Source organism: Phaenicophaeus curvirostris, chromosome 24 (genome assembly GCF_032191515.1).
Source record: "Phaenicophaeus curvirostris isolate KB17595 chromosome 24, BPBGC_Pcur_1.0, whole genome shotgun sequence".
Taxonomy (NCBI): Eukaryota; Metazoa; Chordata; class Aves; order Cuculiformes; family Cuculidae; genus Phaenicophaeus; species Phaenicophaeus curvirostris.
Window position 1 is genome coordinate 1729149 of NC_091415.1, and position 22853 is coordinate 1752001.

At 48.4% G+C, this 22853-nt stretch overlaps 1 protein-coding gene across 2 annotated transcripts; it reads left to right on the forward strand.

Annotated features, from left to right (window-relative positions):
• Positions 1 to 5501: 5501 nt before the first annotated feature.
• Positions 5502 to 21095, forward strand: CD34 (CD34 molecule). Of its 2 annotated transcripts, none has more exons than XM_069876169.1 (8): positions 5502 to 6036; positions 12242 to 12376; positions 13062 to 13366; positions 13478 to 13555; positions 16055 to 16202; positions 16475 to 16515; positions 17111 to 17275; positions 19282 to 21095. In XM_069876169.1, the coding sequence occupies exons 1-8, from the start codon at positions 5961 to 5963 to the stop codon at positions 19471 to 19473; spliced, it is 1140 nt and encodes a 379-aa protein (XP_069732270.1). In that variant the 5' UTR covers positions 5502 to 5960; the 3' UTR covers positions 19474 to 21095. The 2 variants fall into 2 exon arrangements, with proteins under 2 accessions (XP_069732270.1, XP_069732271.1); XM_069876170.1 differs by having other exon boundaries at positions 5503 to 6036; positions 13083 to 13366.
• The last annotated feature ends 1758 nt before the right edge of the window (positions 21096 to 22853 follow it).

The window sequence follows — 22853 nt, forward strand, 5'->3', positions numbered from 1 at the left end:
GATACAGTTCGAAAGTAGTGATGGGTAGGAACAGAAATATGACTGGTTCAGCAATGTCCTCTCCTGTTTGGTCTCTGATATCTCTGCAGCCACTTGTCATTCTTTGTATATTCAAATAAATGTGCGTATTTCCATAAAAACAAAACAAAAAACCCAGCTGTTGAGGATCTCTTATCACTTCGACACACCAGCAGTAGCCGTCTGAAATCACATTTCTGTGTGTTCAACTCTATTTGGTGCAGATAGAAGTGATCCACAGCCTATACAGGTGGGTAATTAGCTCATTTACTCTTTCTGAGACGTTATCATGGCTTTACTGCAAGCAAGGCCCCTCACACTGACAAAAGCACTGCTTGTAAGTGTTTTTCAGCTGGGTTTCATTACCACTGCTGGCTTTTCTTGTTCTCTGAGGCAACTGGGTGGCTCCCGAGCTGCTAACCCTTTTTCCCACGCAGGGTATCTGCGATGGGCTGGAGCTGCGGAGCACGCTGACATTGCTGTCTCTGTCTGGTGTTGAGATATCATCTCCTTGGATCACATTCTTTCCGACACAAAGCTGGGAGGAATTACTTTCAAAGACAACAAAGGTTTTTATTTAGCGCTCGTGCTGGGGCGGTTGGAGTGGTTTCCTGCCTGCGATGTTCCATGCACTGCGGGCTGGTTCCAGGTCACGCTGGCACCTCTGGCTGATGCTCTGGCTGAGCATCATCTGTGCCAGAGTTTCTTTTTCACATTTAGACCCTCCCAATCCTGCAACTCTGAAAAGCTTCTGCTCTTTGTAGGCTTCTGGGTTTTGCCCACTCTTGATTTCCAAGGCAATTCCCTCTGACTCGTTTAACCTCCGGTATTGCTGCGGAAAATATGCATCTGGGGAACAATTTTGTGGAAAAACTCTTAAGTGACTTGATTTACAAGGTAGCCTGCCCCTTAAAACTAGATTAAAGACCTAGTAATATCCTACAAAGCGCTGAACAGACAGAAGGCAGTAAATGAGTGTAGCCTTGATGAGATTTGAAGCAACAACCTTAAAGTCTGAGGTATAAAACTGTGCAGCGACCTATCCATCATGCAGTTTGGGTGGATGTAACCATGTGTATGCTTCATATTTGCTTTATTATTGGAAGATATTGATTGTAGTGGAATAATCACACTAAGCAATTTGTTTTAATATACCACTCCTATTATCAGTGTGGTAGAGTTGCAACAGCCAGGCATATTATATTTTTTTTAAGATTTCCAAGAGCTTTTTTAAGTAAAATAGATGATCTACAGAGCAAAGGTCTGATCTTCTTGGGGTTTCTCAGCTCTCTCTCTAAGGAATAGCTCTGCAGAGCATAAATGAAAAAGCAACGGTTGTGCAAGGGGGTAATAAATAGCAAGGTACCTTTTAAATGCAGTTGCAAGGATTATGAAGAGGCAAGTTAAAAAAATATATGTATTAGGTCTTTAATTCTGAGAACTGTATTTAAATGAGACTTAGAAAAAGAATAGAAACACTTAGACAAATAGTGGAGCGGAAAGGCAGCATTTGGTCATAAATAGTGGTTATTAAAGGCTCTGTGCACTCGGTTTGGAAGTAAATTTAAGAGCTCAGAGAAGGTGAGATCTTCTTGCTGAAGCAGTAGGCTTTGCCTTTGGGATTGCAAAGAAGGGCAGAGATGTGGAACCTTCATTTGAAGTTGTAAGTAAAGATGAGATGAAGGGACAAGAGAGGTCTTGCCCAGCACCATCCTGTCCACAGCCCGTGGCCCATGCGGGGATGTTCCTTCAGGGATGAGTTGTTCTCCCAGGGATGGGAGAAGCAGATGGCTTTGGAGAAGCTCTGATGTAGAAGCTGGGACAGTAATCTCTCCAGAACAGCCTTTGCATAAAGGTTGCCTTGATAGGAGTCTCAGGATGTAGCTTGACACGCTGACAAAGGAAGCATTTCCTGCCCCGAGATTTAACATAGAAATATAATAACGTGCAAAACCAAACACAATAAAAGAAATAGTTGACAAGTTCTTAAGGAAATTGTGTTAAGGATGATAATATTAAGGCAGATTTTGAGCTCTTTGACCTTTCTTAGATGAATCACAATCAGGCTTTTCCTCTGGAACTGTCCCCTCAAGCAGAGAGCTTATCTCCTGCCTTAGAGGTGGACAGGAGTTCGCATTGATCAGCCCAGTCAGGATTTGGTCCCTTGCCTCTTGTTAACACAGAGGAGACGTTGTCCCAGCAGCATCTTAGAAGATTTGACAGGAAAAACAGTAGAATTGTAGAATGGTTTGAGTTGGAAGGGACCTCAAAGCCCATCCAGACCACCTCCCACTGGATCAGGGGATTCACTCAAATACCATTTTATTTGCACCTTCATCCTTGCTCTGGTTGTCCCGCCTTGTACAAGTTGCAGGGACTCTGTTGCTGCTCCTGTAAGCTGGACCTCCTGGAGCTTTTCAGAAGCCTGAGCGTGGTGGATGCGGCTGGGATGCAATTTCCAGGACGCGTTGGTTTGCCTGGGAAGTGGTGTGGAGCGCTTGCTAAGGCTGAGGATGGAGACACAAACTGTTTGGCTTTGGGGGTTTAGCTGCGGTGTGACGTTGCTCCAAGCACTTCCACACACCCTCCGTCCTCTCCGCGGCGGTAGCAGTGCTGTAAAGCTTTGATTTAACTGGGAAACATTAAAATACTTAAAGTCTTGAATGGCAATGGATAGTTGAGTGCAAGGCTTGACTTATTTGATGGGGTTTTGTAGAGAAATAGTCCTCTAAGGCTGCACATCCTCTGGGTCAGCAGTGCTGGTGTCTTGGGAGGATGGTGGGAATCCAGTTATTTCATCTGTTCAAAATAGCAGCTTTTTAGAGGTGAGGAAATGACTGCACCAAAACTATTGTGTGCCATCTGCCTGCTAAAATACTTATAGAAAACATGTTTCCTGGCATATAACTTCCCAGCCATATGTCTATTGCATCATTCACAATTCAATTAAATCACCCTTAAATACTTGGACAGATTCCCAGTCTATGTGAACAAGCCTTCATCACCGTCCTGTTTGAAATGTGGACACTTGATCCTGTAAATGTTTAGTTGAAATTGGCCCAGCCCTTGTTAACCTCATGCAGCTGATACAGGCTGCTTTGAGATGATACAAGTGCATGTTTCTTATTTTGGTCTTTTAAATTTAACTGTAATTTGTTAGGGCTCTGAAAAGAGGAAATAATTCTACAGGTTGAGTCAGTTTAAACTGGGCTTAGATGGAGAGGCAGACCAATGAGAAAAGGTGTTGGCTTCCACTCATTGAATAAGCAGATGGAAATAACTAAAGAGCCTGGTTACAGCTGGACATTCTGAATACTTGGAATCTGCTTGGAGGTACATACACACACCCCGCCCTCCAACGGAAGAGCTTGTCCACTTCACAGCATCTCTGAGACATGGTTGGGAATGGACTTCGGACAACTAAGCCTGACCCGCTCCTGGTCTTTGAGGTTATGTTAGATTTACCTGTTGGCTTAGCTGAGTCACTGTCCTAAAGCAAGTTCTCAGTGTGTATAATGGGCATAAGTATTAAGGAAACCCTACATCCCTGACACCAGGAATGTCATTTAAATGCAATCCGACTTCCACTGGAAACCAAACCCATGAGCTTCCCATGATCGGTGCCTGCCAGACCAGGTCAGCACCTATTTTTAGTCCAGTGCTCTATTTTTAGTCTGGTTTTGAAAGGTGAAATAAAACCAGCCGCCAAACCCGGATGATTCTGTTGGTTTCTTTCATTCAGGAGCCCAGAGCAGCGCTGGAAGAGAATGGCAGGAAACCCCTAGGAGGGGCTGGGGGTGCAAGGGGGATCCCCCCAGGGCTGCATCGTCTCGCGCTCCCTGCACACAAGAAGTTTGCTACAGGTGGCTTTGTCAGTGTTTTCCTACAGTTCGCTTTATTTTTAGTACCAAAACTTTTTTTTAAAGCATTTTTAAGTTGTTTGCCTTCGCTGCACGAGTGGTCCTGAGTCCTCTCCTCCCAGAGGCAGCCCAGCAGCTTTCCTGGATGCTGTTCAGCGTGATGGGGTGTTGGCCTCTCCAGAAGGGCTCCTCTCTTCCTAGCAGCTGAGACTTTGACATTTCAACTTTTTATTTTTAGTTGTGTTATTCAACCCAAATTCTCACTTTAATAAGGAAAAAACAATCTGTTATTTCAATAGGACTTTTGTCTCCCTCTACGCTTCCCATTGCATCTTTTGACTATATTTTCTAAGCCAATATGCATGCAAACCTTATATTGAGTCGTGCATTGCCCTGCGTGTGTTTGAGAGGGGGAAAAAGAGAGACGGTTGGGTGGGAGCTGCTGGAGACATTCAGACTGTGTCCACACTTGGGTTTTATATCCTGATGTAGATCACATTTACCAGGATATTTTGGTCTCTAACAGCTCTGTGCAGCTCTGTCAGTCAGTAATAGATCACTGAACATAATAGAAACCTTTATATAGCTGTTGGAGCGCATTGCTTAGCTGCAGATGTTTCCTTCCAAGATACTTTTTCCTGTCATAGAATCACAGGACAGCTTGAGTTAGAAGGGACCTTTAAACACCAGCTTGTCCAACCCCTGTCCCATGCTAAAAACAAAAGCTACTGGAATTTTGTCATACTGGAAATGCTCTTTGGGGAATTCTTTATACAGAATAGTACCCTATGTTTTTTTCTGCCTTTTAATCCTTTCATTGACTGTAGAAGGGTAATGGGAACATCCACAAAAAGATACTATGTTGACCAAATGCTTCATCATCATCCTTTCCATCTCTGCTTTCCTGGCCACTTCATTCTTCATTTCTTGCTAGCAAAGGCTCCTTTAGCCATCACATCATTTAGCTGTAAAAGGGAAGGAAGGGTTCAGACTTAACTAGACTTCAGTTTCCCAAATGATCAAAGAAAAGCCAATAATTGTGGAGATGCTTCTGTCTCTGAAGGCCCCACTAGGCTGTATTCACTCAGCCCCAGTTGCTGCCTGCACAGAGCATCCCCTTGTCCCACAGATTCCAGAGTCAGTCCTGTGTGAGCCTGTGTTGCAGCCACTGGAGAGTCACGACCAACTATTTCCACTTGGTCACGTTCAGCCTGGTAATAAAACTGCAGTCGGTATTTCTATACAGTTCTTAATGTTTCTATAACGCGTTATTAATGGAAATGAGCTGCAGGAAGTTATTTATTACTCTCAAGTCCTCCTTCTTCTCCAGGTTTCATGCAGAAGTGTTTGGCAATGGGTTTTCCTCTCCCCCAGACCTTCTCTGAACCATTTCATCCGCGCTCTCTGTTTGACTGGAGTCAATTTAGTGAAGCTAATGGAGTCGCTTCTCTTCAGGTCAGTGATGATTTCACATCCTTGAGTTCCTTGCTTAATTTGCTGAGAAAATTTCAGGTTCTAAAGCCAGTTCTCAGAGTTCCCCCCCTCCATGGCCCTGCCCAAAGCGCAGCTGTGGGACCATGCACGCAGCAGCTGGACCTGAGGTTTCTCCACTTCTCCACTCCCATCAGACTGTGTTTACTTTGCTTAGAGGGAGGTTTGGCAGCAGGCTCCACTGTAATCCTCCCTTCCAGCTGGAGCACGTTGCATCCCTGCCTCCTCTTTAATGGGAAAGCAAGCAGCTCGCAGGAAAGAGTTAAGCCCAGCAAGGCTTTGGGATCCTTTGCTGAGGAGAGGGCTGCGCTTTTGTTTGTTTTGAAGCACTGGCAGGAAAGTGGGGAGGAGAAAATTACCTAAGTGATAGTGAAGTTGCCATGAAGTGTATAAAACAGTGAAATCAAGTCAGAGAAACTCCACCTCGCCGTCTTGAACCATAAGCACAACCCCTGAAGAGAAACCCACCCCACAAGCGAGTGATCTCAAAGGCTTGAACTGAAACCAGGCTGCACGAGCTCAGAGCTGCTGCGGGACTGAAAACCTCGTCACAGTCGCATCCAGTTTTGGTGGGAGCTGTGAGCAGGAATAATGCTGTTCTTGGGAAGCTTCGAGAGAATGAAGTGGACGCTTTTTTGGGTCGCATTCTGTGTTGTGGAGTTGTCTGGTGAGTATTGACTGCAGCAAAAAGCAGGGTTAGAGGCAGAGAGGAGCAGCACCGTGAGAGAAGTGCATGGGGCAGCTTCTTTCTAACTTGTGCAGCAGAAGCCTGGGGGGATGCATCTTCAGGAGTGTGTGGTGGGGATTGCAATTTTGCATCAAGAACTGCACAGTGATGTTTCATAGACCAGGGCTGCCTCAGGCGTCCTGACCAACACGCTCCCAGCCGTGTGCTGCACACGGAAAGTGCTCCTGGTTGGAAAAAGGGAGCAATCAAGGTGTTATTACAGGTAACACCAGGGTATAAATGCAGCCCACAGAGTTGTGGAGCAGCACAGCCACAGTCTGAGCTGTTTCTCAGGCTGCATTGGTGTAAATTCACCTTACTTCTGTTTTGTGGTAGGAACTAAGCAGTTTCTGAAAATCAAATGACTCTCCATAAATATTAAAGCCTCCTATTCCAGTGCTTCAAATATTCATATGCAAAAAAAAAGTGAATAATACTGCGGAGATTTTCTTTTTAAAGGGTTATATTTTAGGGAAATATTACTGGTCTTGTCGCAAACCCAACAACCATAAAATAATAATAAAAAAAAGGAATAAAAAAAAAGTGAAGCAGCACTCTGTGTGCTGGGACAGAGGCCAGGAACCTCTGGGTGTCTCCAAATGTAATTTTTCCTTACTGGCATGAATGTGAGCGCCTGGATCTATTGAAAGAAGCTGCTGGATTTTGTCCTGTTTCACGGTGCTTCTTTCATGTTCACTTTGCTGCCAGGTTATTGCTCACCCGAGCTGTGTTGTGCCTGACCCGCCAGTCAATGATAATATTACAGGAAGGAATAAAAGCCAATTTTATTGAGCAGAAATAAAATTCAGGACTGACTGGTAGAGCTGAAGTGGTGAGCAGTGAGTGAGAAGGTGAGAAAACACACCTGAAATGTGAAATCTGGGTTTCTTGTATTAGAAAGATAAAGTGATCCAAAAGCTTTGCCTTTGTAAAGACAAAACTACAGGATGATAGGGGGTTTAATGCTGTGAAATGTCATGCTTTTTGCCAGCACAGCCGTTGCTTTGTGGTCTGCAGGATCTTATGGGGCGTTATTAGTGCCTACCAGGAATTGGAGGGGGTTTAGTTCTGCTCAAGGTAGGTTCTGTGAAGAGCACACAACAGCTAGGGAACTTGCTCCTGGGGCTCTGCATGCCCTTCACCTCTTTAGGGGGGTCCAAGTGAATGAAATGAAGGTTTCAATTGTGCAGCAACAAATGGAAATCCCTGTTCTGGGAGTTTTCTGCTCAGCTTTTTCTACTGGCAGCACTGCCAAGCAAGGGTTAGTCAACATCCACCTGCCTCCTGGACAGGTTCAGCTAAAACCACACATTTTGGGGGTTTTACACCTGTAAAATGCGCCACGCTGGCTTGGGTTCAGGTCTTCCACAAGTGCCACATGTGGATGTGGTGTGGGGAGGATGGAGGTTGGGTACCAACTAATTGCAGTCTGACTCCGGAGTGAGGAGCAGCCTCATCCAGCCTCACAGGGAGGGAATCATCCAAGAAATGCTTGGTTCTGGGGTTTGCCTGGTCCTTTGGAAGTGCTGAGTTGCAATGAGCATGGGAGAGGTTTGTGCCCACCGCTGGTCCACAGTGTGGGCTGATGCTGAGGGGCTGCTCTGCCCACACAGCACACGATGCTGTGAGGAAAATTGGGTATTGATAAACCACGTGGAGAGCTGTCCCGTGTTTGTCTCAAAACTTACATGACAAAGGGTGTAGATCTTCTGTTTGTACCTAATACAATCACTTTCTCTTCTTTTCATCTTTAATTTTTCTGTCTTTATTGGAACAGGCTGCCCAGGGAGGGGGTTAAGTCACCTTCCCTGGAGGTGTTTAAGGCACGGGTGGACAAGGTGCTGAGGGACATGGTTTAGTGTTTGATAGGAATGGTTGGACTCGGTGATCCGGTGGGTCTCTTCCAACCTGGTTATTCTATGATTCTATGATTCATCTTTGACAAGCTGGATTTTAAAACAACCCTCTTGTCATTTTAAACCATTCTCTCCTTCATTCTTTTTGCAAGATAGAAAAGCTCTGAAAATCAGGGAAGGAAAAAGAGCTATACAACTCAGTGCCACTTGAGTTTAATGTCCTTTAGAGGGCTGTGCATGGTAACTGCTCAAGCCAGGAGGAACCTGGGTCCCTGGGAAGGTGCTGGTGTCCCAAGCAGCACCTTCCCAGGGCAGCACCTTGGTGCCAGAGAGTTTCCAAGCTCAAGGAAACCCTTGATGGAGCAGCTTGGGGGTTGGCAGAGCAGCTTGGGGGCCTCCTTGCAGCCCCTTGCCCTGCCTGGCTGCAGCCCCACACTCATATCCTGTCTGGGAGAAGGAAAAAGGGGGAGGGAAAGAGGTTTTTTTTATCAGATATTTCCAGAGGGAAGAGGGCTCCACCCGCTTGAATTCCTGCCACATGGCTGAGAGCAGTAAAACTTGGGAAGGCATGAGTAATGCAGGCTGGAGCCCTCAGAGGAGCTGCTGCGGGACGCCTGGGCTGGATGCAGCTTCAGAGCTCCCTGTTCCCCGGCTTTCTTCACCCTCCTACCCTGCAGCCGCTGGTACCGGTGCTGCGGTGATGCCAGCCCACCTGCGCTGCTTTGCTCCCTTCTGGCGCACCAGCTGAGCCTGGAAAATCACTTTATTAAACACACAGAAGAGTTCAAGAAGCTGCCTCGGCTCAGGGTCTCTGTGCCAGAGCACTGAGGGGGGCACCCGGGCAGCAAGGGGTCTGCCAAAAGGTGTCCCAAGAGATTCGGGTATGGAATCGTAAAGTCTTAGATTTGTTAAGGTTGGAAAAGACCTCTAAGCTCATCCAGTCCACCCATCAGCCCAACCCCACTGTCCCTACTAAACTGCATCCCGAAGTGCCACCTCTACATGTTTTTTGAACCCCTCCAGGGATGAAGGCTCCCCTACTGCCCTGGGCAGCCTCTTCCAATGTTTCACCAGTTTTTTGGAAACTAATTTTTTCCTAATAGCCAATTTAAGCCTCTCCTGGTGTAACTTGAGGCAATTTCCTCTCGTCCCATCACTTGTTCTGTGGGAGAAGAGACCAGCACCCACCTCACCACAACTTCCTTTTAGGTTGTTGTAGAGAGCAATAAGGTCTCCCCTCAGCCTCTTCTCCTCCAGGGTAAACAATTCGTGTTCCAGTATCAGCCAAAGAGGTGCAGTCACTGCCTGGGGATCCCCCGTGGGTTGCACCTTCCACCTGGTAGGGATGGAGAATCCCCTGTGTTGAGTTTGCTGCAGGTGCAGAGTAGGGCATGAATTCTGGTGACTTTTCCTTTGTTTTCTGAGTCTTGTTGCTTTCTGTGGTCCTGGTTTAGTGCTCAGGGATGAGTATTGCATCAAGTCAACTACTTTAACAATTGTATTGTTGCTTTTTTTTTTTTAATTTGAGCTGTGATACTTCCTAAGCCCAGTTATTAAAATAATTTTAAAATCAGAGGCATTTACTTTTTAGAAACTAAATTGGTAAATACAATAGGAGCTGTGCAGTACAGTTTTCTTTCACGTACCTGCATGATTTGCTCCCCCTTGGGATGGCACTACCAGGTGAAGAGTTCTCTGACATTACTAAATGGCTTGGCTTAAACTCTCAAACCTTTAATACAAAAAAAATCAACAAAGTTTAGAAAAAAACAGTAAAACTGTATGGGACAATAAATGACCGCTTCATCTGAGCATCATAAGGGTTATCATATGAATTATATTGCTGTTGGAATGGGTCCAGAGCAGGCTACAAGGATGATCCAAGGACTGGAGCACCTCCCATACGAGGACAGGCTGGGAGAGTTGGGGTTGTTCATCCTGGAGAAGAAAAGGCTCTGGGGAGACCTTTTAGTGACCTTCCAATACCTGAAGGGGCTGCAAGAAAGCTGGGGAGGGGCTGTTTACAAAGGCTTGTGGGGATAGGACGAGGGGCAATAGATATAAACCAGAGAGGGGCAGATTTAGACTAGACATAAGGAGGAATTTCTTCACGATGAGGGTGGGGAGCCCCTGGCCCAGGTTGCCCAGAGCAGGGGTGGCTGCCCCATCCCTGGAGGGGTTCAAGACCAGGTTGGATGGGGCTTGGAGCCCCTGATCTAGTGGGAGGTGTCCCTGCCCATGGCAGGGGTGGAACTGGATGGGTTTTGAGGTTCCTTCCAACCCAGACTGCTTTATGATTCTATCCAGCTCACATCTGGATCATTATTTATCTCATGAGTCCTCGGGTTTCAAAACTCCGAGCCATGTTTTCGATAAAACTGCCTGCATGTGCTGCAATAATGAGAAGGAAAAGAAATAGTATGCGACAAGTCTCCTTGCACATTGCACTGAGCTGCAATTCATGATATTCAGTGGTGAAAAGACTTGGATTACAAATACCTCTGGTGCTTTACAAGCATCTGGAATAGTTCAAAGCACTTGGGTGGCTGTGGCACTTGGGGAGGTCAAGTCCAGGCTCTACATTGTTCTGGTGATGTAAAGTTTCCTGCTAGCGTCCATGCAAACACAAAGCTGTGGGTCAAGTGTGGATTTAATGTTGCGCTACTTGTGATTCTGGGCAGGCAGTCATGCCTCCTGCTTTTGATTTGTTAAAATTCATCAGAAAAAGCGTGGTGATTTAACCGGTTGGAACTGAATTGTCTTGGAGAGAAGAAACTTTTCCCTTAAATAAAAGTGGTGCCAGGACTTAAATCCCAGATCCAGACACCTGCACTGAGCCCTCGCCAGGGCCCCTGTGTTCCCACACCCGGAGCAGCTGCAGCCGGGATGGGATGGGATGGGATGGGATGGGATGGGATGGGATGAAATAGGACAGGTTAGGATGGTATTGGATGGGATGGGATTGGACAGGATGGGGCGGCTATGGGATGGAACAGGATGGGATGGGATGATGCAGAATGAGGTGATACAGGATGGAATGGGGTGGGATAGTTAGGGATGGGATCCTTCAATGCACAGAGCCCCATGGATCCAGGCTGGGGTGCCCTCCCCCCCTCAGCACCCTGCAGTCCAACCACCCATCATAGAATCACCAGGTTGGAAAAGACCCACTGGATCGTGGAGTCCAACCATTCCTATCAAATACTAAACCATCAGCTGAAGGAACAGCCAAGCAGCTCCGCCTGTGACCACCCATTGACAAAAAAAACTGTGGTGGTCTCGGTCTTTGCTTCTCATAAATCGTCCAGGTTCACTGGACCTGATCCAGCAAAGCATAAACATCCCAGTGTAGAAAAACTCCTGCCAGGACAAGATGGGGGTGCCCAATATTGCAGTGATAAATACATGGTTAACTGGTGGTGGGTGGCTGATCCACCAGGCAGCTGATCAGGATCTGTCAGTGCTTCTTCCATCCTGAAGGTCTGTTTGGAAGGATGAAGTAACTTTTCTTGGAGCTCAGGCTCCCCTGGGCAGAAATACAACTGAAACAACGTATTTTATATGATTTTCTCTTTAGCATCTGGATAAGAATCTTGAACAGCAACAGCCCTGGAGTGGAGACTGAAGCTGTGTTTTCAAAGTGGAAATAGAGCTTAAGGATAGAAAAAGGTTAAGAAATGGAGAAAAATGCTTTTAACCGACTGATATGGTTGATCGCAGGAGGAAGGGCTGGAAGTGTCATCTTTGTAACATATCAGGAAGCAATATATAAACTTTAAGTCAGAACAGCAAACCATTCTCCAAACATTCTGTTTTACCTCCAAAGATGTTTTCGCTCATGAGTCAGAGCTGAGCCCAAGCCAATGGGAATGTTTCTGTTTACTTTGAGCTTGTGCCTGCAACTGCAAATCCAACTCATTTTTCCTGAGGCGCTCGAAAGAGCTCATCCAAGGCTTGAGTCTTTCCTCCAAGGATTACAACCCCAAACTACTCTGAAATCCAGTTTTGTGCAGAGCCTCGCACACACCTTGGTGAGCCCAAGGATGGGGCAGGATGAGGGCAGCAACCAGCCTGTCCTCCTCCAGCACCTCCCCAAAATCTGGTGCTCACCCAGCCAAAATGCTCGATTTCTGATCTTCTCCCATATAAATTCTGCAGCACCGTGCCAATTTGGGGCAAGAAAAAAGTGAGTTTGTGAAAGCATCTACTGCCTCCGTGCCCATAGGGACCCTTTGGGGCGGGTAGGGGTTGGGAGGACAGCAGCCCCTAACGCCTTTTTGTGCTTCCAGGCAAAGCTGCTGGGACCCCAACAACCAGCACTGTGCTGGCAGCCACGGACGCGGCAACCAAAGGCACCAGCAGCATGGCAGCCACCGGAGAGCCTGCAGCCCCCAGCAGTTCCCAGCCGACACCACAGACGTCCAGTAAGTGCCTCCCTTCCCATCCCTCGTAGCATTTGCAGTGATAATCAGATTTATTCAGTGAGCAAGCTTGTGCTAAGAAACCAGTTAAGGGATTGCATTCTCAAAAAAGAGCCTGATGGTAGGGTCAGAAGCTTTAATCCTCCCGAAAAAAATCCCACCTAGGCAATTTAACAGTGCTGGGTGCAGGACAGGCAGCCAAGACCCATCTTTTTCAGAACAGCCAAGGGATGATGGGACAAAATGCTCATTAATCTTTTATCTCCACAAACCTACCCTTTGCCCAAAGTTGCTCCCCTGTAAGAGGTCTATCAGCCTTTCTGATAAGAGGCCAAAGCTCTGAAGGGCTTTGAAGCAGGGATCCTTACCCAAGCGTGCGGTGCCTTTCTCTTATGCTGTTTGAAATCTGTACAACTTGTTGAAGGGGGAGGACGAGGGCGATGCAGGGGAGGTCTGGCCGTGGCATCCTTGCCGTGGTGCGGGATGCCCGGGGAATTAGCCCATTGTAAACAGATTACAGAGCGCGTGTAACAATTAGGTAACTGAAGCAAGGCTAATGCGTGTTTCTTATATGGCCAATAACACGTTCTGGTACGGCTGGCTATGACAAATCAATATTGTACTTCAGTCATCGCAATGCCACGCGCTGATTTTAGAGAACTTAAGCTTTTTCATGTATGCTTTTCAGTGCATTTCTTCAAAACCGAAGCCGTGACCACGTCCCAGGCAGCCAGTCCCACCTTGCCAGGGCTCAGCACCGAGTCGGTGAGCTCACAGCCCAGCCAAGCTCCCACGCTGCGGCTGGGCACCCCCTCGGAGCCCAACACCATGACTCAAGGGGTCTCCACAAGTGGGAGCCCAGCGACACAACCCAATGTGACAGCACAAGCCCCGAGGTCCACACCAGCTCTGACGAGCTCTCCTGCCACCTCGGGGCATCATCCTACCTCGGTTGCCACCACGCAGCTGGACAAGAGCAGGGACAACCTCAAGGTGAGGCTGCAGTTTGGCACTACGGGCTGTGGGACCACAAGGAGGCTGGACTTGCCTCCTAAATCCCAGGCAGTTCACTGATACCGGCTCTGTGGCTTTTTTTCCTTCTAGTCCATCACGTGCCACAACATCAAGGAAGTGAACGACACTGGAGCCATCTGCTTGCAGCTCAACGAGTCCAACTCTTGCGTGAGTTGTGTTCCTGAGGAGGGGGCTGCAAGTCAACAACTGTGGGCAGGTTCCTGGTGTGCGCTAGTGTGTCACCCACTGTACCTGGGGGGCCGGTTTCGGGTAGGAGCTCACATTGGGAGGCACAGGGATATCTTGAGCCAAATTAGCAGAGGAGGGGATGATCGCAGCACTCCCAGGAGGACCCCAAAGGGACAATCACAGCAGTCCCAGGAGAAATACAGCCTCCTGGTTGCACAAAACCCCTTTTTCCATGGTTATGCTCAGGGGTTGGTTTAGCTTCCGAAGTGTATCCCACCACTTTTAACGGGAAATTGCCTTTGTTCTTCTTCTTCCTCTTCCCTGTTAGGGAGGGAATTGCCTTTTTTAGTCTTGCCAAATGCCCTAAGAAAGAAAACAAGGCATTTGAAAGAGCAGGGGTAGATCAGCGTCTCCATCCGCACTGACTCCGAAGGGAAGCCCAGGTTCTCTGTAACAGCCCTTGGCCTCACGCTCCAAAAATAAAGCATTTATGATACCAGAAGAGGGTCCAGCAGATTATAGGTGGGATGAAAGAAACTTTTCACACAGGAGGTACAACCTGCAACAGAAGGCAGGTGCTAGATCTTGTGGGACAGCAGGTTTGGCAATGCCCTGGATATAAAATCACAATGATTAATTTTACTTCTGCTGGTCAGCCGTGCTGCCACTGCTCAGGAGGAGTGAGCTCTTGCTTGGGTTTTCTCTGCACACTGGCGATTAAATGGCATTTAACCTTGCTCCTGTTTACAGGGACTGTACTTTAGCAAGTATTCCCATGGAAACTCCTCTGGGAGTGAGGGATTCTGATCACAGATGCCATCTAGTGGGCACCAACACAGGGTTTATATGCATTATGCACACGTTACATACCTGCACATACATAAATATGTGCATATCGAACATATCGAATATCGTATCTATTTGCTCCTACTCTTAACCCTCCCTCCATGCCAACCCACACCTCTTCCAACTGTGTTTTTCTGGAGCTCTCACCCCACAGCAGACCTTTCCCATGCCTCCACTTCACCCAGTCACTGAGTGGGGAAAAACCAGCTCAGGCTCAGCAGCCACCAGCCCTGGGAACCAGATAAGAGCTTCTAAGAGGAGAGCAGATAGGAGAGATCGTGCTGCGTCTTGCTTTCCTGCTGGCCCTTTGCAGAGCAAATGAGCAATACGCTGGCACCCAGCGCCGCTAATTGCAAAGGGAAATTCTGACACTCCGATGAGTTCTTTCCACAGCAGAGAAAGGAAAATACACACTTGGGTCTCTTGTTCCATCTTGGCCTTTCGCACCCCAAGCCAAGCTCTATAGAAACAGCTGAAAATGATTTGTTTGTTATTCTCGCATGGATAAGTTCCTGCATTTTTGCATGCTAAGAGGATGTGGCGATCGGAGCACAATAGTGAGGCAATTCTAAGGCAAGGAGAGGCCAGCACTGAGCTGCCTGGCTTTGCACAAAGCTGCAAGACAAGAGGGTTTTCTCCACTTTTGCAGCCCCAGGCTGGCGGGTACCTCCTGAGCTGGGGGATTCAGCTGGAGCTGATCTCTGTGTTAGGGGGCTGGGCACAGCTCAGATGCTGGGCAAGGAGAGGATTCTGTCCTTCTACTGTGGTGGCTGCCCCATCCCTGGAGGGGTTCAAGGCCAGGTTGGATGGGGCTTGGAGCCTCTGATCCAGTGGGAGGTGTCCCTGCCCATGGCAGGGGTGGAACTGGATGGGCTTTGAGGTCCCTTCTGACCCAAACCATTCCATGATTCTATGATGTTCCCACCTGGGAGGATGTTAGGGAAGCCAACAATGCCTTTTAGCAAATGTGGGCTCTGCCTCCAGGCCTGGCTGTGGCTGAAAATAAACGCAAGGAGAAAGCCTATCCTGTCTGATACAGAAATTGGCCCGGTGAAGGGAAAGGCTGCAGCTTCTCACTCCTTTTCCTCTTCCACCCAAGAGCCTGCTCAGCTCTAAAATGTGAGAAATTAGTATTTTTTTTGCCTAGCCTTTGATCAGCAACCTAGCAAAAACATTGAAGACACTTCCTAAACAGGAAGGCTCAATGCTTCTTTGTTATTTCCCTCCTTTCCCAGCCCCTGCCTGGGACTCTGAAACAATAGGGCTCTTCAGGCAGCTGCTGCAGTCCAAAAATTGGTGAGACTTGCTGGGCAATTCAGGTCCTAAATTTGGTTTTGTTTAAATGCAAGAGGTGCTAATGGTATCTTTGTTTCATTTATTCTCATTAAGAAACAAGAAATAAGTTTCTCCGTTTTCTAGGTGTTGATTTTGGGGCTCAAAGCAGCAGTGGAGTGGGAAGTGAAGGTCTGACACCCAGCTCAGGGTTGTTTGTCGCTTGTGGTTGCTTCTGCTGAGCTTTGCACAGCACAGATAACCCCAAAACACAAAGGGGGAACACACACCAGCACCAGCTGGGATAGAGAATGAGTCGGTTGGGATGGTTCAATGGTTGTTTCTTTGGAACCTTTGCAGAAACAATTTTTAGAGAGGAAGGGCTCGGACTTATGGAGTGCGATATGTGAGGAGAGCGCCCACCACATTCCCTCCCCCTGCAAGATCCAACTCGCCAAATCGGAGGTGGACCGTGACTGTATGCTCCTCATCCTCGTTGGTGAGAAAGGTCAGTTGAGCTCATTCCTTTGGCTGTCATTGATGCTGCTGGATAATGACTTTGACGTGGGCTGTGGGAAAGGGAGAAGCTGTGGGACACAAGCCTGGGAGGAGACTTCTCTCTGCACCTACTGCTCTTCTGGGCTCTTGCTAGATCCACATCATTGTGACCTTGCCTCCAGAGCACCAAAGGAGCTCAGCAATAGCCAGGCTCTTCAATGCTGGCAGCAGCTGCAGCGTGACCCTCTAAGTAATGTGCTTCTTCTGTTTTAAACCTTGCAGATCCTGCTACAAATGTGCTCCAGGAGTCTCACTGGGAAAAGGTAAATTCCTTGAGCAAATTCAGCTGAAAAAAATGGTCAGAGAAAGGAAATCCAAGGCTGGGACAGAGGGCTGAGTCGTGAACCTGTCTCCATCCCAGAGGCATTTGTTGAGCGTGGGCATGTGAGGTGGCTGGTCCTCTCAGCCTCCAGATGTCAGGGCCTGAGCATCCTGGTCCAAGGCGTCCTTGTGCGACAGAAGATGTGAGGCTGGAAATGAGACCAAGAGGATGAGATCTTAGGAAGAAATTAAGAAGAAATGTTTTGCTGGGAGGGTGGGGAGGCCCTGACCCAGGTTGCCCAGAGCAGAGGTGGCTGCTCCATCCCTGGAGGGGTTCAAGACCAGGTTGGATGGGGCTTGGAGCCCCTGATCCCATGGCAGGGGTGGAACTGGATGATCTTTAAGGTCCCTTCCAACCCAAACCATTCTATGATTCTGTGTGAAAGCTCCTAGGGCAAGCACAAAGCTCAGCTTTGTTTATGTAAAGTTTAACAAGGAGGTGAAGAGCAGCATTGTTTGAGGCCTGGTCCCTGTTCAGCAGGTGCACATGTTTGTCAGACTCCTGGCTCTCTTCAGTGGTTTTTTTTTTTTTTCCAGTTTGGAATAAAATCCCTCAAACCGGGGCGTGTGAGGAGCCACCAGGACTTTTCGCAGAAGACCCTGATCGCCTTGGTCACATCTGGGCTCGTGCTGGCGTTCCTGGGCTTGGCTGGATACTTCCTGATGAAGCGTCGGAGCTGGAGCCCCGCAGGAGAGAGGCTGGTTAGTGCTTATCGATGGCAGGACAGCCGGTAGAGAGGAGCTCGGAGCAGTCGAGGGGTCCCACGGTCATGGGGCTTTGTGACCGAGGGCTGGGTCAGTGTGGACAGGGAGGCCAGAACATATGGGGTGAAGGGAAACCTCTCTTGCCTTCTAAAATTAACTCTTACCTGATTGCTCCTGTGGAAAATCATCCCTTTCTCACTCGTACCTCCAGGTCTAACACTTAGTTTTGCACAGCAGTAAGAGCTCAGCCAGCAAGACCCCTCCAGAGACACTGAAACCTTATGAATTTGTCATTAAACGTGACACACTAACTTTCCATTCAGTGCATTTATCTGTCTGTCTCGTCCTGCTGCTGTAATAAAGGCTGTTTCTCCCCTCACTTAACAAGCGATAGTAATAAAATATTTCAAGAAAGAAAGAGAAAGAATTTTCCTATTTCCATTTTCCCCTTTCCCTCAAGCTGACCACTGAGGACCCTGCCCTACCAATGACTTCCAGGGACCTGAGCCCTCTGTAAAGTGAGGATGGGCCATGCTTCTCCCCCATCGCTGCTCGTGGGAGCTCAGACTGTTGTGCGCTGGGAAGCCTTTAGGTTGTTTGCTTTCAAAGTCAGGCTGGATGGGACCCTGTGCAACCCTATCTGGTTGAACACATCCTTGCGCACTGCAGGTGGATTGGACTGGATGACCTTCATGGTCTCTTTCAGCCCAAACCATTCCATGATTCTACGATTGCCAGAAAGGATGCTCTTAAAACATGCGGGTGGGAAGTGAAGTGTGTGTGTCAGGTGCAGTTTCTGGGTGAGGCGTGTCCAGCAAAAGGTGGAGTGGTGCTCATGAGCTGAGTTCACTCTGGCTGGAGAAGAGACAAGGAATTAATGAATAATGGGGCAGGCAGGCAGCTCATCAACCTGCTGAGCCGCTGGATACCAACAAGGAGTGGGGCTGCACCTGCCTTATGAGGAACAGCTGAGAGAGCTGGGGGTATTTAGCCTGGAGAAGAGGAGGCTGAAGGGAGACCTCATTGCTCTCTACAACTCCCTGAAAGGAGGTTGTGGAGAGGAGGGAGCTGGGCTCTTCTCCCAAGGGACAGGACGAGAGGGAATGGCCTCAAGCTCCACCAGGGCAGGTTTAGGCTGGACATTAGGAAAAAATTTTTCACAGAAAGGGTCATTGGTCCCTGGCAGAGGCTGCCCAGGGAGGGGGTTGAGTCCCCTTCCCTGGAGGGGTTTAAAGGTCGGGTGGACGAGGCGCTGAGGGACACGGGTTAGTGATTGATGGGAATGGTTGGACTCGATGATCTGGTGGGTCTCTTCCAACCTGGTGATTCTATGGTTCCTCCCCGTTCTCATATCTGCTATGGGCTGGTTATGTCCACCAGGACCATCAGACCTGCCATGGTTTGAGACATGGGAGTTATTGTGGTGGGGGTGGGAGGCAGCTCTGCTACTGCTCTGGGTCCCCCAGAGGCATCTGCTCCTCACAGCAATAGCTCTAGCGAGCCAGGCAGCTTTGAGTTTGCTGGAGCGCAGTCCTGCCCTTCTGCTAGCACCTTGCTGTGAGCCTTTACAGGCTGAAAGAAAGGAGGAATGGGAAAGAAAAAGAGGTAATTTCCATAGCTTTCATTCCAGGGTGATTCTTTCTTGGCCAAAGTAGAAAGCAGTAGTGGTTTGTCACGGCGCAGCTTTGCAGACCCAAGGCAGAGCTGGCTCCAAAACCTGGTTGTAAAAAAACAACAAAACCTGACGGCTTCTCTTTTCAGGTCCAGAAGAAAAAAAAAATGCAGTTCCTGGCTGGTTTTCTTTCCTCGCCTTGCCGCAGCACGGTTCAGGCCCTCTGTTCCCCTCCTCTCCGGTGGGAGCAGGTTCCCATGCCCGCAGTTGTTTGTCCCTCCTGTCCAGGAAGCGCGGGCTGCCGGCCAAGCCGCTCCCAGCAATCAAAGCCGGTTGCTGTCAGCCCTTTCCCTTCCCTAACTCTGCCTTTGTTATTTATGTACCTGTTTAGGCTGAAGACCCCTATTACGTGGATAACGGTAGCCAGGGAAACACGATGTTGATGATGCCCCACCAGGAGCAAGCCGAGCTGCAGGAGAAGCCAAACCTCAACGGCGGGACCCAGGAGAACGGCACTGGCCAAGCGTCCTCCCAAAACGGCCACTCAGCCAGGCAGCACAGCCCCGCCGACACCGAAATGTGAACCGGGCAGAGAAGAGCATCCTTAGCATGAACCAAGAGGGGAGCAGAGAGAACAGGGAGGGCGAGAGTTTTCCATGGACGGTTAGGGAATTTTAGACCTTTTCTTCTCTATTATCATTTCTGTGAAGGACTTCAAAAATCAGCCTAAAGCACATGAAGCTCCAGAGCTGCCGAAGACCTGCTTCTCTGCCTCCTCCTACTTGACCACACAAGACACTTTCTCCCAGCTGCTCTCTGCTTTTGTTGTTAGAGGAACATAATGAGAAAAGCAAGTGCCCTTAGCCCCGAACGGCTTTGAAGCAGAGGCAGACCAAAGCTACAGAAGCTTTGAGCCAGACTGCAAACAGCCACAATTTTTGATGGCAGTGTGTTAGGCTGATTAAAATAGTTAAATTGGGATTTCAGTGACAAAAACCTCTCAGGTTTCAGATAATTTTGCTTAACAGAGTTGTTTTTCATCTCATCTTTATGTTTAAGTGCAGGTTTTCTTCCTTTTAAGGACATCAGACATTTAATCCCCCTTCTTGTGCTTTAGGTCTCCTTTAGTAGTTTCTACTCCAGCAGAATTTGCTGAAGATCCGTGTAAAACTTTCTACATGGGATTGAAGGCTGAAATGTGAATAGACCTCAGACTCATTTGTTTTTCAATCCTACCTGAACACAGGTAGTTGGTTTAGAGTAAAAGCCTTCCCCAGTCTCTTCATGGCAGGGACTGGGGATGGCGTTTGACAAGGCAGAGACAGCAATCAGCACCTGAGTGAGGTGGAGAATATTTGATAGGGCTGTGGATGGCTCTGCAGATGAGTCCCACCTCAGGGCTGCTGCCTAGGGTAGGACTTTGGGAATAAAAGGTGCCAAAAGGCTCCCAGGGAGATGAGTGCTAGACAGGAACCTGGCTCTGCTACAGATGTTCCCCGCTCCGCACCAGCAAAACCATAAAACCAAGTATTTTCGCTCTGATAAGTGAAGGTCAGCACCAAAATCCCAACAGCAGGAGCAAGTCCTGCCTAGCTCTGCACTGATCCTGCTCCCAAGGCAAGTGGTGCTGCAAGTAGCAATGTTGAGGCTGAGCTACAGGCAGCTCGACCACAGCCAGTGACCAGGAGCAGGTTTGAGCTCAGTCCTGAGCGAGTGCAGCTTGGATTTAGGGAGCCAAAGGAGGTGTTGGTGGTACAACACCAGGAGAGGCTGCAGTTCAGACCACAACCTCTGCTGGCACCAGCAGTGAATGCCACATCCAAACTAAGGACAGATCGTGGAATCATTAATGTTGGAAAAGACCTATAAGATCTTCCCGTCCAACTGTCAACACAAATGTGCCTACTAAACCATGTCCCGAAGTGAAACAGCCCTTGAAGCTGATCTACCCACTCGACAGTGAATTTATTGCAACTTTTTCTTAGTGCTGAACACCTGAGGAGGAGGCACTGTTTTTTGGTACAGTGCTTAAAGGAACAAGAGCGACGTCCGACGTTATCCGGGGCTGTTTTCTTGGGTGCAAGAGTCATTTACACACCATTTAAAGTGTTGCAGGCTTTGTTTGTTTGTTTATTGAATTGCTTCTCCCAATTCTCACTGTAAATAACCCCAGTTGAAAAAAAAACGAGTATTAAAAATCAGTTTCTCACTGTGTCCTTGGAAGAAGAGCGTGTTTATCCCAGTGGGTTGCGTGGCTCTGGCTGCACTGCGTGCCAGCGTGATAAAAGGACAACGCCTCGCAGAGAGGTTGCTTCCCAGCAATGACTAAAGGCTGGGACTTGTTCTGCATGCATTTTCCCTGCCTTTCAACAAGCATGTTTGCAGGACAAGTGACGTACATCACTTTGTTAACCCTCCTTTGTTTGCTTTGCCGGTGTTTAAGATGCCTGGCTCCTTCTTGGATAAATAAACCAGACTCCAGTCTCATGGGGTAGTTGCAGGGTCCAACCTGACAGCAGGAGTGTGTATGAAGATGAAGATGCTGATGAAGATGAAGGCTTACTCCCTCTGCCCTGTGAAATGACCAGCTTTAGTTCCTGCCTCAAAGGATTTGCAGGGTGATGCTCAACAGTCCTTTACTGCCTGTTTGTGTGGAGATGCTTGAGCTGCACTGAAAGCAGGAGGTTTGGGGCTGGGTATCTTTACCAACCCAGCCTCCTCCTCTCTGGGATGCTCGACCCTTCCTAATGCTTGTTTCCTGCTCATGGGCAGAGGCACAGCGGGTACTGAATACAGCTAGAAAGCACCAATGCCACTTGTGCTGTAGTTCAGGGCGCTCTGACCTCCACAGCCTGGCTGCAAGGGGAAGAGATGCAGGAAAATTAAATTATTTTCTCACCCAAGAGCCCTGGCTGCTGGGGAGTGCAGGGCAAGCTCTCCCTGGGGCTCGATTTGCACCGCAGGGTAGGAGAGGGAGCTGGGGTTGGCTTTTTTTTTGATTTGTTGTTGGCAAGTGTTTATCTAATCAGCACTAGTCGCTGTATCAGAAGCAGGAGATCTAATCAAATGATGTCAGGTGTGTTTTTCACAGCTCAGGGTATGTCCTACAGCCAAGCGGAGACAACGAAGTTACAGCCAACTGCTTTGGCAAAACAAAAGCTTTCCCTACAACATCCAGATTGAGGGAAATGCCGAAAGCGGCGGTGGCCGAGCAGGGACGGTACCGAGCCAGCGGAAAAGGCTGCACTTCCAGCTCAGGAAGTTTTTTGCCTGTGTGTAAACACAAGGCTCAGCACTGGCCCAGCCGAAAAGGTTACTATTATTATTTTTTCCTTATCAAACCCCTCGCATTCCTTCCTTGCCGGCCTCTTCTTCTGGGCAGCCTCCTCTCACCATCCTGTGCTGCCTGCGGGCTCACGGCTGCTTTTGGGCCCCTTCGAGGAGCCAAATCCATCCCAAATTCCAACAGCCGCCTGCTTTCCCATCAACACGGTTCAAGGTGGATGCAGCTTCTCTGACCTGGTTCATGATCTCACGTTCACCCACCCAAGCAGCCCCTGAACCCCTCAGTGCATTGAAACCAAAGGCTTTTTTTTCAGAAATGAAGGAATACCTTCCTAGCTGAACCACCAGAAAATGCTGCTGTGAGAGGAATGTACACTGCTGAAAGCAATCACAGCAAAAGAGTTTTAATTAAGTCCTAAATTATGTCCCCCTGTGGAACTCCCCTCCCTTTCATGATAAAAAAAAACAAGAGAAACCCTCCCAGGTGCAAAAAATCCTGCCCTGCAGTACCACGATCCCTTCACAGCAAAGCAGCACATCTCAGGTAAGAGAAAAGTCGCTCCTTTTTTCTGTTTGCTGGCTGTTCATTTCTTTTTTCATTGATTTAGCACCGGGAAGAGCTGCCCAAATGCCAGCAGGATCAGTTTTCCACTGGATCCAGTTGCTCCAAGCCCCATC

Excerpts from the sequence above, each read along its gene's own strand:
- CD34 (XM_069876169.1), top strand. The coding sequence starts at position 5,961 with ATGCTGTTCTTGGGAAGCTTCGAGAGAATGAAGTGGACGCTTTTTTGG. Across the intron at positions 12,377-13,061 it reads GCCGACACCACAGACGTCCA|TGCATTTCTTCAAAACCGAA; the intron begins GTAAGTGCCTCC and ends TATGCTTTTCAG. Across the intron at positions 16,516-17,110 it reads AGGAGTCTCACTGGGAAAAG|TTTGGAATAAAATCCCTCAA; the intron begins GTAAATTCCTTG and ends TTTTTTTTCCAG.